This window comes from Protomyctophum parallelum (assembly GCF_964188405.1).
Source record: "Protomyctophum parallelum genome assembly, chromosome: 5".
Lineage (NCBI taxonomy): Eukaryota > Metazoa > Chordata > Actinopteri > Myctophiformes > Myctophidae > Protomyctophum > Protomyctophum parallelum.
The window spans coordinates 31,202,312-31,218,592 of record NC_139702.1 but is presented as its reverse complement, the minus strand read 5'-3'; the positions used below and the strand labels follow the sequence as shown (position 1 = coordinate 31,218,592).

General features: G+C 45.7%; 1 protein-coding gene across 1 annotated transcript in view; it reads left to right on the top strand.

Annotated features, from left to right (window-relative positions):
• Nucleotides 1-5,602, top strand: part of gna12a (guanine nucleotide binding protein (G protein) alpha 12a) — a 24,083-nt gene extending 18,481 nt beyond the window's left edge. The window contains exons 3-6 of the mRNA XM_083766106.1: nt 655-705; nt 1,703-1,903; nt 3,893-4,099; nt 5,300-5,602. Coding sequence (XP_083622232.1) covers nt 655-705; nt 1,703-1,903; nt 3,893-4,099; nt 5,300-5,461 — 621 coding nt within the window. The 3' untranslated portion in view covers nt 5,462-5,602. The remainder of the gene's footprint in view (nt 1-654; nt 706-1,702; nt 1,904-3,892; nt 4,100-5,299) is intronic.
• The last annotated feature ends 10,679 nt before the right edge of the window (nt 5,603-16,281 follow it).

The following is a 16,281-nucleotide window of genomic DNA, read 5'->3' as shown; positions in this document are numbered from 1 at the left end:
TGTCAACCACTTTCCGTGGCGTATTTTGGGGCGTTCCAGTATAGGGGAAAACAGTTTGATTATATTAGCGATAATAGCAGATCTACAATCTCAGTCTCAATGCACAGCTCATTTTGAGCTTGTAGATCTTCTCAAATGGGGAAGTCTGCGGCCAAATATATATATATATATATCAATGTGGAGGTCACAGTTTGATAACTACTCAAATTTAGAAGGCGTTTATTTGTAGAATCAGTAGAATTTGTATATCCGGCCTCAGGTCTTAATGGGTTAATGGAGCAGCTGTGGTTTCATCAAGTTATTCTCATAATCAGAGTAAGGGTTTATCATAGGATGACTCAGCTTTTTTTTTCTTTTTTTTTTTACTTTGTTTTTATTTCAATGTCTTTGCTCCACCAAATAATGAATGAACAGAAATCAAACATAAATATAAAAATACAAGAAAACAAAAAAACACAGACAATAAAAGAAACCCAAATGCAAACAGAAAAACAGCTTGACATAAACTACAACAATACAGCATTTTTTCAAATTAAGTGTAAGGCACGGCAGGAAAGAGCAGGACATATGACTCACAATATACAGCAGATACAGTATATGACATTATTAGGATGACTCGGCTTTCAATGGCTATTCTTTCTTCCTTCTCTGCAGAGTGAGTCCGTCAAATACTTCCTGGATAACTTGGACCGCATCGGTCAACTGGTGAGTCATGTTAAAAGTTCTATTTCTGTGCTTCTCAGAACTGCAAAAATAAAAACAAGGCAGTCTTGAGTGTTTTGGGATCCTTTTTTAATGATTCTGGTCCCTTAACAGTTCCCTGTAGTCTTAACGGTCTGATTCCCCCCTTTAACGATTCCTATATACTGCCGGCTGCAGGGGCTTCCAAATGGACCCTTACAGGTCTGTAACTCTGAGAGTGTACACATGGGTTCCATTTGTAAACTTGTGTTTGAGAACCACAAGTATTTGTAATTGTATAGTCGATAGTTAGATATGTGAGATTCACATGCCAGCTCTGTGATAAACGTTTTCAGAACCGGCTTCTCAACCGTTTGATACGGTTCTGGATCCCAGAACCCTGGTCTTCAGATGTGCATATAGTTGAGTCGCCTATGGAGCTGACCAGTTCTGACATTCCATATGTTGATCCTTACCCAACCGTCCTTCCTCTTCGATGTCTCCGTTTTGACTGATACCTGTCCAATCAAACTCTAGACGGGCCCGCCCCAAAGTTATTAGTGCAGCTGGCGAAAACTAGAGTTCTCAACAGGCCTGAAAATGAAGACCCGGCCCTATACCTGGGCCCTAACTGGGCTGGCCTTACTAATTATGGGCATTCCCAGACCTGTTGTTTCAGCGCGACCTCGCCCTAAAAGGGCGTCTTACTGGTATACAACTACACAGACAGTCGCTTGAGCTGCATCTCAACAATTTACACTTTTGTCATTTATAAGATGCTCTTATCCAGAGCGACTAAGCAAGGTAAACAACACATACATCAGAGGCTGAGAGACAGTGTAGTGCCTCAGTAAACTAGTAAACCAAGAACCTAGCATCAGTCTAAACAATATATGCTATCAAAATAATAATCTGTACTGTCTGTACTGTACATTGAAACTAGGCTATAGGACACCAGGTAAACAATGAACCTAGCATCTGCCATCTTGTCTCTCTCTCTCTCTCTCTCTCTCTCTCTCAGAACTACCTTCCCAGCAAGCAGGACATCTTGTTTGCGAGGAAGGCCACGAAGGGCATAGTGGAGCACGACTTTGTGATCAAGAAGATCCCGTTCAAGATGGTGGACGTCGGGGGACAGAGGTCCCAGAGGCAGAAATGGTTCCAGTGCTTCGACGGCATCACCTCCATATTGTTTATGGTGTCATCGTCAGAGTATGACCAGGTACCCCACCACGCACACATGCACGCACGCACGCACACACGCACGCACGCACGCACGCACACACACACACATTTATTGGCTCAGGAATGCGACGAAAACAAAAGAACTCTCCATGACTTCATGGGATGTGTACTGCAATTGATAGGAAACTAGACCTGTACCCGTCAGCCACCGGCCTACTTGGTAACGATGCAAGTTGGGAACCTAGTATCCAATACCCGTTTTAACCGTCTGTCTGCTGTGTCCCTTTTGTGCCCCCTGTGAAAAGTGGACTGGTTAAGTAATCAAATGGTGTGGGGTTGCCATGGCAATTAATTGGCTGAGGCAGACAGGCTGGTAATTGTACAGGTGAGGGGACTTAGGCTCATTAGGTCCACTGGCAGAGCCTGACCAGAGCCTTTTGTGGCAGTTCTGGACTCAAGACCGGGCACTGCACTCCGTGTGGTGGTGTATATTTTGGTCATTTGAAAATAACAGTTTTGAACAGGATATTCTGCAAAATGAGTACTTTTACTTTTGGTACTATATTTTGATGCCAAATTGCCAATACTCCTTGTACTTTTACTCAAGTACATTTTGAATTTCTATATTACAGTTGATACTTTTACTTGTGTACAAATTGTGAGTACATTTTCCACCACTGACGAGTGGACACTGAGCGAGAAGAGCCCGCAGTGCTGACGCGACATCAGAGGTTTAAAACAGAGCGGTCTTTGTGTTTGGAACTTGGCTGAGGCCAAACCTTTGACTGTTCGTTCAACTGTCACGTCTGGGCCGATAAAGCCTTGTGTCATTGTTTGGCTGTATTATTTCATATGTCCCAATGACAAGTCCCGAAATCTTAAGTTAATACATAACTCAACCCAAGGACAAACAAAGGATGTTTATGTGCTGTGTTTGTGCGTGCGTGCGTGTGAAGCAAATGTTGTACCTCAACTACAGTTCTGTTGCAAATGTTTTTTGCTGTCCTGAAACTGTCAATGAAACTATTGTATTCTGTAAGACCAAAAACAAAGTGCCAAGTCCCCAAAAATACATTTAGACACTCATCTGAAACACAAATGAAGACTAATTTAACTTTTTTACACATTTTACTGTGTGAATATCACTGGTTTATTGCATCAATAGAGGGTATGCGCATGCTTAAAGTGAATGGCACATCGAGTGGCTAATGAGGCAATAAATGTAAGATCAATCAATGGTTGGTTGGGGTCGGTGCTTTCTCCATAGGAAAACAAGGACAGCTCCAGTGCAGTACAGTGGTTTCCACACTCATCATGTCCTGCTTAAGGGCTGTTATGGCTGCCGTCAAGGTTACTGTGGTGGGAATCAAGGACCAGACAGACATATTTAAAAAGGACGTTCCGTCTCACAGTCTGTTCAACAGAAAACAGTAAACACATAAACGATATAGCAATATACACGACACAGCACAAAGACAATACGTAGAGTCCCCACAACGGCCGAATGGACACTACCTCTACTGAAATGAACTTTTCCCCCATCTCAAAGTTCTGTCTTCGTCCAGATGGCATGATTGTCTCTTTTGGGGCAGAAATCAACCATCTAAAATGTTCAACTATTCTTCTATCTATCCAAAATCAGTGCTATTGAGCACGTCTGTGTGTGGGTTTTTATACATATTGAAAACATTGGACTCTCAAACTCGGTCGGTCAAACCACCTAACTCCAACGCGGGTTTTTCGTCATTCTAGTTAATGATGGACAACTCTCTCAACATTAATGGTCAAAAACCTCCCAACTCCACTTGAGCTGTATTTGGGTGAAGTGATGATAATATAATGACACGTTCAAGTATCTGACCATGTATAAAGTCACAATACCAACTTTGATGAGGCAGTGTTTTTCTGCCCGACAGCAGAGATGGTGAGTGCTAATAGTGTTTGTGTGTGTGTGTGTGTGTGTGTGTGTGTGTGTGTGTGTGTGTGTGTGTGTGTGTGTTTGCGTGCGTGCGTGCGTGTGTGCCAGGTGTTGATGGAGGACCGCAGGACCAACCGCCTGACGGAGAGCATGAACATCTTCGAGACCATCGTCAACAATAAGCTCTTCCTCAACGTGTCCATCATCCTCTTCCTCAACAAGACGGACCTGCTGGTGGAGAAGATTCGCGTGGCGGACATCCGCAAGCACTTCCCCGAGTTCAGAGGAGACCCCCGGAGACTAGAAGACGTACAGGTAACTACCATAGAGTTCAGAGGAGACCCCCGCAGACTAGTTGGTGTACAGGTAAAAATCACACCTGTGTGAAGTGAGGGGCGCTCTAATCAATTATTGACCTTATGCCGACTGTGAAGTTGCCCGAACGGCCAAGGCTCCAAGAACAGTCAGAAATGTTCGTTAAGGGCTTTTATTTTCCCCAAACTCCTCCACCAACCTCCAGACAGTTTTCTTCAGTGCAATTCACATACACAAACTAAATACTGGCCAACAATAGACCAACAAAACAAATACTTAGGCAAACACAATTGAACAAGACCAAATAGGATGAGAACTCTCTTCAGGTTAAACCTTGATCCCACATGGCCCTGTAGCTCTCCCTCAGGACTGTTACCCGTGTTAAAGCCCACAACCAACTAACCCACCTGTCCCTGCAGCCTCCCTTAAATAGGGGTGGATCCTAGCACAGGACATAGAGCAATTAGCAACCTTTCTTCTCTATAAATACTTACACATAAATACTGCCATAAATAATCCCTTGTATAAAAGTAACCTAAACATACTAAAGATGTGTTACCATTAAACAAATATAAATAAGCATGAACACTCAATGAAACATACCTTAGTTATATCACCAAGAATGGTGGTCCCTTATTGGCCAAGGGTTTCCACCGACTTACCGACAGCCGATTTGCTCAGACACACATTTATGACGTAACTTCTCCATGCATTGTCAATGGCATTTAATGTTTGGCGTCGCAATGCTTGATTTCACACTTGGTTGCGCGCTGAGAATAGTCGATCTACAAGCCCACGACGAGTCGCGCTGCAACACGAACAGATAATCGCAATAATCCTGCATAATCGTCATACTCATTTCTATGTTGAAATAATTCTTTATTTTAAAATGGTGGAAATAACAGATCTACTTGAGCTTGTAGATGGGCTATTTCCACTATTAATGTTTATTTTTTTAAGTATGATAGTAAATGAAATGTGTTATTTATTTGTCATATCTGCCATGTGCACTTTTTGTTTACGGTGTGCAAAAGCCTTGCTTTTTATTGTTTCCGAAGCCTAAAAGCCAAACATAAATGTAAACTTTTATTCTTAATGTTCAATAATGTTGACAGCCCTACACACACACACACACACACACTCTCTCTCTCTCTCTCTCATGGACTTGTATCCATCCCCTGTGTCTCTCTCTTTCCCCAGGCGTTCCTGGTGACTTCGTTCAGCCGGAAGCGGCGCAACCGCGCGAAGCCGCTGTTCCACCACTTCACCACGGCCGTGGACACGGAGAACATCCGCTTTGTCTTCCACGCCGTCAAGGACACCATCCTGCAGGAGAACCTCAAGGACATAATGCTGCAGTGACCCCCCCCCGCTCCAACTCCGCCTCGTGGTTTTTCCATTTCTCTGGACGGAAGCACCGTTGAAACGAATGGCCTCTCGCCGGTGGCTCATCTGCCGCGGCGGTTTGAAAGGTCCTTTGAGACGGAACCTTTTTTTGAGACTGACCTGAGAGGGTCGCTTAACTTCCCCAGGTGTGCGTCGTCTGACCCCCCCCCCCCCCCCCCCCCCCCTGAACCATGTGGAAAGCGCCACTAAACCTGAGCCACAACCACTGAGGACACAAACCAAAAGGAACAGAAACAGTGTTTCATGTCGGAAAGGGGCAGTCACTGACTTCCCTGACACACGTACATTCTTATCTTTTTCATGCACACGGTTTAAAAAGAAAGAAATACACAAAAAAACTAATGAGAAAAGACAAATTGTTCCTCTATATATACATATATATATATGACAAAAGGGCACCACGCAAACTCAAGAAAGAGAGCTTGGAATTATGGGAAGTGCGGTTTTTTCTCCCCCCCCCTTCCCCCTCGTGAGATTAGCATGACTAATTTAGCTACAGTACCACCATGTCATCATCACACTAAATTAGTCAGTTGGCTGTTGATGTAGCACTGTGGCAAGCTACAGCACAGCGCAGGGTTAACCAGGTAAACAATACTGAGAGACACAGAGAGAGACACAGAGAGAGAGAGAGAGAGAGAGAGAGAGAAGAGGAACAGAGAGAGAGATGTAGCAGAAGGACATGGGAACTGAAGGCATGTGAAGAGAGAGAGCCTGACACACACGTGATGGAAGAGGAAGAGGACAGAGAGAAAGAGAGGAAAGGGCTTTTAAGATTGAAGTAGTGGTTCGTTAACCACTTAAACCCCACATGGTTGACTGACCGGTGTCCCTCAGGGCTCTGTATCTTTCGCGTATTTTTTAAGTTTTCTGTTATTATGGGGGGGGGGGAAGCCGTCCGCCAAGAAAATAGCCGACCGACAAGCTCACAGCTGCGTTGTTACTCGTTAGCTGGCTATTTTCTTTATGCGAAAGCCTTTTGCCCGCCACGATATACGGTTATATGGGAGTAATGGGGCCAGCAGTGGTCATATGCTGCGCTGTGTGATAAGGTTGCACAAGTGTTGCTGTCAATGAACTCGGGAAAGAGAAGAGACTCTCTCTCTCTGTCTGTCTCTGTCTCTCTGCTGACCTTTTTCCCTCTGCTGCTTTCCCCACCTCTCCACCCTCACTATCTTTACCCCCCACCACCACCCCACCTCTCGCTTGTTCTTATTCTTCCGCTCTCTCTCACCCTCCCTCCTTCCCTCCCTCCCTCTCTCCCTCCGTCGTTAGAGCAGAGATGAACAGCTGCAGATAGTGAGTCTCCAGTACAATGGAGGGATTGTGCCTTCCTTTCCCTAACCTTCCTTTTACTAGCAGCGGAAAGAGGAGGCTGATGAATTAAAGGACTTACAGGGCTGAAAAGAAACTCTCTCACACAGGCACGCACATAGACCCATTCAAGCACATACACACATACACACACACTCGTATATCAGCTCACACCCACTGTCTCTCTCATACAGTCAAACGCACACATACTGTACACATAATTATACTCTCTCACTCACACAGAAACATATCTCATGCACGCGCGCGCGCACACACACACACACACACACACACACACACACCCATACGTATCATTTCACACCCACACACACTGTCTCTATACACTCCCAGACATGCACACACGTACACAAAGATACTGCTCCTCTCTGCACAGTGATATTATCCTCACTGTAATTCAACTTCAAAGTGACGATTTATACACTTTAAAAAAATAGGATTTTCCTGGTCCTATACGTGGGAAAAAACCTTGCATTTCCCTGTGTTACTTTCTACCTTTCAGACCACTATTAGTCTCGCGTAGCCAGACCAACTATTCCACAATCTCAGAATGCCATATAGAGTCTGGAACTACATGCATTTTAATTAAACATCTTTACACTTTGTTTTAGAATTTCCATTTCTAGTAAGCGGCAATCTTCAATTATTTTTGATTTGAAGTAGGACACATTTGCGTGACCGTAAAGACGAAACGGAAGCAACGGGGAGGAGGAGGCGTCACGTTCGCTGATTTATCCTCTGGTCGTTTTCAGAGCTTCCGTTTTGCTCCAGACTGTACGACGGGAAGCATTTGAACATTGTGGGTTGGCAACAGTCTGGCCACGCCAAACTAGACCACTATGTACAGCATAAGTCCTCCAGTCCAGAGATAGCCCCATGGTGTATTACTTTACCACTTTATTCTATTGTATTGTATTTCCCTTTGTTTTATTGTATACATTTTTTTTCTTCTTTTTTGGGGGGGGAGGGGGGGGGGGATGCACTTAATATGTAGCTCATTCCTGTTACATGATGGTGGATGGAAGGAGTGTGTGTGTGTGGGGGGGGGGGGGTCAATAACAGGGTTCAACTGCAATGATGAGCACTTCCATACGCCTTGTGGTAATACTGTAATCAACTGTATATTCTACCTGCGTGTTTGAATGTATGTGGGTGTTGTGTGAATGTTCTTCATCTTGTATATACTGTAGTAATACTGTACATGTCGGAAGTGACCCTGTGTGTGCATGCGTGCGTGCGTGTGTGTGACTGTGTGTGTGTGACTGTGTGCGTGTGCGTCCGTGTGTGCATGCGTTCATGTACGTGCAACACTGTCTCACCCTCAAAAGCCATATTGTGACCAAAAATCACACCCGTGTGAAGCGCTCTTATCATCGTACATCATCCACTCATTGTCAATGGGAATTTCTTTGTGTAGGACAAAAATAGCCAATTTGCTCGTCTACATATGATGTAAATTCTCCATTCATTGTCAATGGACACTATAGCTGAATATAGGAGGGGCTAGCGACCCTCAAAAACTGTGACTTGGCTGGAACTTCCAGTTCTCAGACCCTAGACAGTCCACAAAAGAAACGGCGCGACGCTGGTGTGCGCCGTCTCAAGCAGACTTTAGCCATGGGGGGCATCGCCGAGGGAGTCGTCAGGCGAGTGAGCCGTCGTGCCAAGCGTTGTGAAGTCGGACTGAGCCGACTCAGCGCAGTTTAAGTTATGTCCAAAATGGTAACTCATATTACCCCTCGTCAACATGTGACTTATTTACTCCCACTTCAAGTCACCGTTTAACGATTGGTCACTTTTGCCCCAAGAGGTCACAGTATGACTTTTGGAGTGAGACGTGTGTGTGCGTGCATGTGTGTGTGTGTAACATGGTTAACCTTGTGTCACAAACGCCACTAGCCTCTGTAATGGCGTCACTGTACGACAGCCTACTAACTACCCTTTGCAGATTGACGTTGAGGTTCATCGCGTCTCACGTTTTGTCTTCGTTGCACTGGATGTTGTTGCTGAGTGGGAATGGCCAGCAGCTGTGAGAGAGAGAGACCTGTGAAATATAGAGTTTTAAACAAATAAAAAAAGACTGTAAAAAAATCTACGAGTAGTGAATCATTGAATGAAGGAAAGTTGGAGGGTGAAAAGAAAGAAACACAAGCCACACCGAGTCGATGATGAAGACGTGAAGGGGTATTCTGATTTAACCCTTTTCTCGCTGTATCTGGATCTGTACTCTAACTCTGACTATGGTTAAGACGCCACAAATCTGCCGGAGTGCGATCCAACGGAGACACACACACACACTATCTTTTTCCACTGACCGTGTGTTTAGTGCTGGGCCGGTTGTGGTGTTGTCTCTCTGTGTATGTCGTGTGTCCGCTGTCCGCTCAAATTTTCGGCCCATCACATCGCGGAAAATGAAACCACGGAGTTGGGTTGTGAAAGCCCTGCTGTGGGCGGTGTGACGCGTTTGAAAACGCAGAGGTCAAGACAGTGACGTGTCACAGCCATAGGTCAAGACAGTGACGTGTCACAGCCAGAGGTCAAGACAGTGACGTGTCACAGCCAGAGGTCAAGACAGTGACCTGTCACACAGAGGTCAAGACAGTGACGTGTCACAGCCATAGGTCAAGACAGTGACGTGTCACACAGAGGTCAAGACAGTGACGTGTCACAGCCAGAGGTCAAGACAGTGACGTGTCACACAGAGGTCAAGACAGTGACGCGTCACAGCCAGAGGTCAAGACAGTGACGTGTCACAGCCATAGGTCAAGACAGTGACGTGTCACAGCCAGAGGTCAAGACAGTGACGTGTCACAGCCAGAGGTCAAGACAGTGACGTGTCACAGCCATAGGTCAAGACAGTGACGTGTCACAGCCAGAGGTCAAGACAGTGACTTGTCACAGCCAGAGGTCAAGACAGTGACGTGTCACAGCCAGAGGTCAAGACAGTGACGTGTCACAGCCAGAGGTCAAGACAGTGACGTGTCACAGCCAGAGGTCAAGACAGTGACGTGTCACACAGAGGTCAAGACAGTGACTTGTCACAGCCAGAGGTCAAGACAGTGACTTGTCACAGCCAGAGGTCAAGACAGTGACCTGTCACACAGAGGTCAAGACAGTGACGTGTCACAGCCAGAGGTCAAGACAGTGACGTGTCACACAGAGGTCAAGACAGTGACGTGTCACAGCCAGAGGTCAAGACAGTGACGTGTCACACAGAGGTCAAGACAGTGACGTGTCACAGCCAGAGGTCAAGACAGTGACGTGTCACAGCCAGAGGTCAAGACAGTGACGTGTCACAGCCAGAGGTCAAGACAGTGACGTGTCACACAGAGGTCAAGACAGTGACGTGTCACACAGAGGTCAAGACAGTGACTTGTCACAGCCAGAGGTCAAGACAGTGACGTGTCACACAGAGGTCAAGACAGTGACGTGTCACAGCCAGAGGTCAAGACAGTGACTTGTCACAGCCAGAGGTCAAGACAGTGACGTGTCACAGCCAGAGGTCAAGACAGTGACGTGTCACACAGAGGTCAAGACAGTGACGTGTCACAGCCAGAGGTCAAGACAGTGACTTGTCACAGCCAGAGGTCAAGACAGTGACGTGTCACAGCCAGAGGTCAAGACAGTGACGTGTCACAGCCAGAGGTCAAGACAGTGACGTGTCACACAGAGGTCAAGACAGTGACGTGTCACACAGAGGTCAAGACAGTGACTTGTCACAGCCAGAGGTCAAGACAGTGACGTGTCACAGCCAGAGGTCAAGACAGTGACGTGTCACAGCCAGAGGTCAAGACAGTGACGTGTCACAGCCAGGAAGCACAGGCGTAAACGGAACTTCTGCACACTGCATACGTCACGTCGTCTATGACTTGCTCAACTGAACTGCGACCGACAGAATATTGTTTAGGCTTTAGACCGGGGGGTGGCCAAAAGGTATAGATCGCGATCTACCAGTACGGTAAACCACATGACATTCCCCTAAAAATATATAATTTTAATAAAAATCACACCTGTGTGAACCGAGTGGTGCAACTCCCCTCTCTCTCTCTCTCTCTCTCTCTCTCACAGTGTGCGTGTGCGTGTGTGTGTGTGTGTGTTTCAAAATTCACCATCAAAGCAAGACTGCAAGTATTACCAACCAAGTACAATCTGTCCATCTGGTATGCCGACACCCACACTCCACTCTGTATAAACCATCATGATTCTGAACAACACTTAGAATCCATCGCACACATAACAAATGGATGTAGTGCATACAAAATTGATTGTTGCAGTTGCAGTTCGAAAAGATGTGCCATCTAGTGCAGCAATGTATAACATTCGAGAGTGTTACCAGATTGGTTTAGCTGTGCATGCGATGTCTTTGCTAACATCCCAAATACACCTGATGTTGTATTTGTTGACACCAGTCACAAGGAGGTCCTGATTCTGGAGGTCTTTGATTTGTACATGGACCAGGCATTCCAAGATAAACATTCTAGTAAGTACCAACCATTACATGGAAGTATAACAAACCTGGGGTATCGTATCGCTGTAGATTTGCCATACTGATATTTGGTAGCCTGGGCCGCATGTGCATAAGTTGACCATGAGTGGCCTGATAGCTGGCATGACAAAAAGCAAAGCCAAACAACTTGCCAAATACTGCTCTGTTTCGGCTGCTATAGGCAGTTTGTCTGTGTGGAGGAGGAGGTGCCATGTGTATCTTTAAGTGAACATGAACTGTCAACCCTGTTATATTTGTTTCCTTTTGTGGAAAAATAATGTGTGTGTGTGTGTGTGTGTGTGTGTGCGTGCGTGCGTGCGTGCGTGCGTGCGTGCCGCAAAACATGCCAAGTCAGCTTTCTTTGCACGCAACACTGTCATACAAAAGAGTTATGAATGGTGCTCGACTCTGTGGGAGAAGAGGTCTGTCGGGTCGAGGGAGAACACAGAAGAGGAGAAGAGGTCTGTCGGGTCGAGGGAGAACACAGAAGAGGTGCAGAAAGCCAAGAGACGAGGGAGAGGAAGGAAGCAGAGAGGGCAGACGGCGTGGGCAGGAATGGTATCATGCTATGGAGGCCAGAGTGAGTGTAGGGCTCAGACTTTATACTGTCTGCAAGGTACGGCCGCTAGGGTTGGGATATCCCTCTCAACTGTCTGATTCCTTAACGGTTATCTTTAACGGTTTGGGTTCCAACCGGGCCCTAACAGGTGTGTAACTCTGAGGGTGTACAAATGGACCCTTACGGGCCCATAATGGTTCCATTTGTACACACTGAGTAATGGTGGTCCTTGAAATGTCAAAGTTTGAGAGCCACCGGTATTATGGTATTTACATAGCAGACGTGAAGTCCACATACCAGCTCTGATAAAACACGGTTCCACAAACGGTTCCAAATGTGACGGAACCGATTCCGGATCCTCCGGTTCCGGGTCTCGGATCCCAAACCCTAATGACCACACAGCTTAATGGAAATCTGTCAAGCCTTCGGCTACAGAGTGTGAATTAGCCCTTAGACTTCTTAGAAAGACCTTGACAATGCCATTTTGGTGGGCGACAAGGTCGACAGGCATTTTGTCTTATACGAGTATAAAACAGCCTTTAAGGGGGGACAGTACTTTTGTCAAGGAGATAAAATAAGTCCTCTTAAGTCCTCAATATATCCTCTATCGAAGTCCCAAACTGGTTTTGAACACAAGCAGGACCTTTTGGCCAAAGCATAGAGATGAAACACCTGTCATATTGATGTACTGCCCGGGAGGCTATAGTTCCCTTTGTGCATTTCTGTAATTACCTGTAATATGAGGCTAATCTGCTAACGCCATCAGTCACGAACCAAATGAAAACTCAGCGATTTCCCCCAAAACCCACTCTAGTTCCTCTTACTGTAACCTTATATGTCGTTTCCAGCCCATTCGGGGGTATAATGATCTGTGTGCTTTACAGAAGTAACAACCGAAAACAATACACCGTCAAAACGAGAGGCAAGATAGGGCCCTATAGGGTTCATGTGGTTAATTTACTAAATAAAATGTAACCAAATGGACCCTTGTGGTACACTTGAGGATTTTACAGCCCAGAAACACCATGCCCATAAAACTGAATCATGGCAGCAAAGCTGGGTTTTTGAACTTCCCCTTGTAGCTGGTACTAATGCCTGTGTGACCTTTGCTTTGGCTTTTTATCAGAGAGGCTGCTGGGATACAAAGCAGACTGCAACAAGGTCTCGGGAGAGGGAGGGGGGCTCGTTTTAGCTTTGTTTTAACAATCACTGCTTAACATACGGTTTATTTATGTAGGCAGTGACTGGACTGTAATTTAGCATCTACGTAGTACACGTGCGCGCACGCACGCGCACACACACACACACACACACACACACACACACACACACACACACACACACACACACACACACACACACACAGTCACACACACACACACACACACACACACACACACACACACACACACACACACACACACACACACACACACACACACACACACAGTCACACACACACACACACACACACACACACACACACACACACACACACACACACACACACACACACACATTATATTGTACATAGATAAGAGGATAGAGCCTAGGCGAATTTATAATTGATTTATACTTAGTTGCACACTGGTGTTCTTGAAGATATATAAGCTCACAATGCCTCGCGTTCGTGACGCGCTGTGAGCTTGTAGATCTGCTATTTACTGAGCACGACCAACACCGGCACGCACTAAGTATAACTGAGGCTTTAGAGAGAGAGAGAGAGAGAGAGAGAGAGAGAGAGAGACCTAAAGCCACAGAGTGGGGGTGGGACAGACAAAGGGAGGAAGAGAGAACACAAGAAAAGGAGAGTGACAGAGTGAGGGAGGGAGGAGAGGAAAAGAGGAGGGGGAGGAGGACGGGAGACATGTTTCCTCTGTTGAACCCACTTCCTGTTCTGAGACTAAATGGAGCGACTGTGAAAAATGACATCCCCCCCATCTCTCTCACATGCACACACACACACACACACACACACACACACACACACACACACCCTCACACACACACACACACACACACACACACACACACACACACACACACACACACACACACACACACACACATCAGAGAAACCCAGACCACCTCCTGCAGGGTCCTATACATGGCTTCAGAAGGGAGTAGAGGGGAGTGGAAAGGAGTGGAAAACTGTCTCCCCAGTGGCACCGAAACACGAGGAAACCTCTCCAGCACAGGACGTTTTGTCCTTGTCGTGCACTCTGTGTGTGACTGTGTGTGTGTGTGTGTGTGTGTGTGTGTGTGTGTGTGTGTGTGTGTGGACGTGGACGTGAATGATACATTGAAAATTTTAAATAGTTGAAAAATATATTGTCATAATCACAGGCAGAAACCTTGCGCTAATATTTTAGAAATAGGTCAACTGGCCCCAAGGCCAGTGCCCCCCAAAAAATGAACCGAACTACTTAATATTGACCAAAACCAGAGCAGAACTCCCACCACGGGACTCGGGCAATCAATGAATACAGTTGCAACCACTATATTAATGGCAAGTATTTCATACAGCTTAAGTTAAAAAAATCTGAACTATCCCTTTAACTTGGCTGAATAGTTGGGAAAATAACCCAGCTAAATGGAGGAGTGGCATATCCTGGCATTTTCAACTACCTAGTGAATTCTCCAGATAAGTATTAATACTTAGTCTTGCAAGATGTAATATATATCTGGGTACAAATATATCTGGGTATTGAAAATCTCAAGGGATGTGACCGTGACGTATATACCGTGCGACCCCTTTAACTTGAGATTTACAATGCTAGCACTTTAGAATCTCTGATGGAGTATATTACGACGCGCACACACACACACACACAAAGCACACAAAGCACACACACACACACACACAAAGCACATCATTCCTCTGTTGTAGCAGAGTTAACAGTTCAACTCTCCCTCACATTTTAGTAGTGGACCCATCAAGTCCATTTAAAGGGCAATTGCACGTCACGTCACGTCACGTCACGTCACGTCACGTCACGTCACGTCACGTACGTCACAACACCTATGTTTGTGCTGAACCTGGGGGAATAAGATGAGTGGAACTCACTCTGGTGTTATGCCTGTTTTGGCCTGATGGCCACTGGTCCCTTGAGTACGTCTGTCTGTCCTCAACCCATGAGGCATGTGACAGCAACATTTACTTGTTGTTAAACCTCAAAACAAAACCTAGAGAAAAAGCCTGGTGCCTGGTCTCACACCTCTCTCAGCAGTTACTAAAGTTTATAAAGTTAGAAGTATTTTGTGATCCTGAAACTGCTGTTTGTTATGCTATATTGAGTGCATTCTTCAACATTTTAATTTGTGTGTAATGTGAAAAACCTAATTTAAAAAAGTGCACAATGTTTCCGTGGCACTTTATATCAGATGTCATGTCAGTGTGTGTGTGTGTGTGTGTGTGTGTGTGTGTGTGTGTGTGTGTGTGTGTGTGTGTGTGTGTGTGTGTGTGTGTGTGTGTGTGTGTGTGTGTGTGTGTGTGTGTGTGTGTGTGTGTGTGTGTGTGTGTGTGTGTGTGTGTGTGTGTGTGTGTGTACTCACTACTGTGAGCGTGCAAGTGCTCGCTTGCGCGTGCCGTCACTGCCGTACACACGCTAGACTATACATGACAGACATTACATTATTATTAGTGGCAAATCAAAGCCTGGACACTTTAATTGCAATCTAAAGCTTGGAGTTCACGGATCGTCAAATGCATTTAATGAGAAAAGTGACAGTGGTGAATGCTGCTCACTGTTCTAATATCAACAAACCCCACCAGCACCCACATGCATACATTCATCATCCATGCACACTGCCCTGTGTGTGCGTGCGTGTGTGGTCTCATGACTGTTGTTAAACTGATTTCCCTCAGGCATGTTTTCATTGGACCTAAAGCTGAACTCTGATATTTAATAATGAGAAAACAAGGCCGGGTCTCTCTCTCTCTCTTGGTAGTTATAATAAGTTATAATGGTTGACCATGAGTCCCTCATGTCTCTATACACTATAGACCGATTCACAGAGGGTTTCCTGGGTGCGGCCATTACTGAGGTGTATCATTAAGCGCAACAGCACTGATTAGCTACACCTGGCCTACGGAGCACCTGCCCAGGGCACCCCTCTGTGAATCGGTCTATAGTGCAGGGGTCTGCAACCTTTTTAACATAAAGTGTCATGTTGTATCATGCCAATTTTTGATTATGGAGATATCCTGTATACAGTATGCATGATGCCACTGACAGCGTTCTAAAACCCTTGGACGCAATCTATCACAGTGCACTCCGCTTTATTACAGGAGCAGGTTTCAGAACACATCACTGTGCACTATATACATCAGTAAGAATGGTCTTCTCTGGCTCTTAGGCCTGACTCACACCTTTGCATCTAGCATACAACATTGAT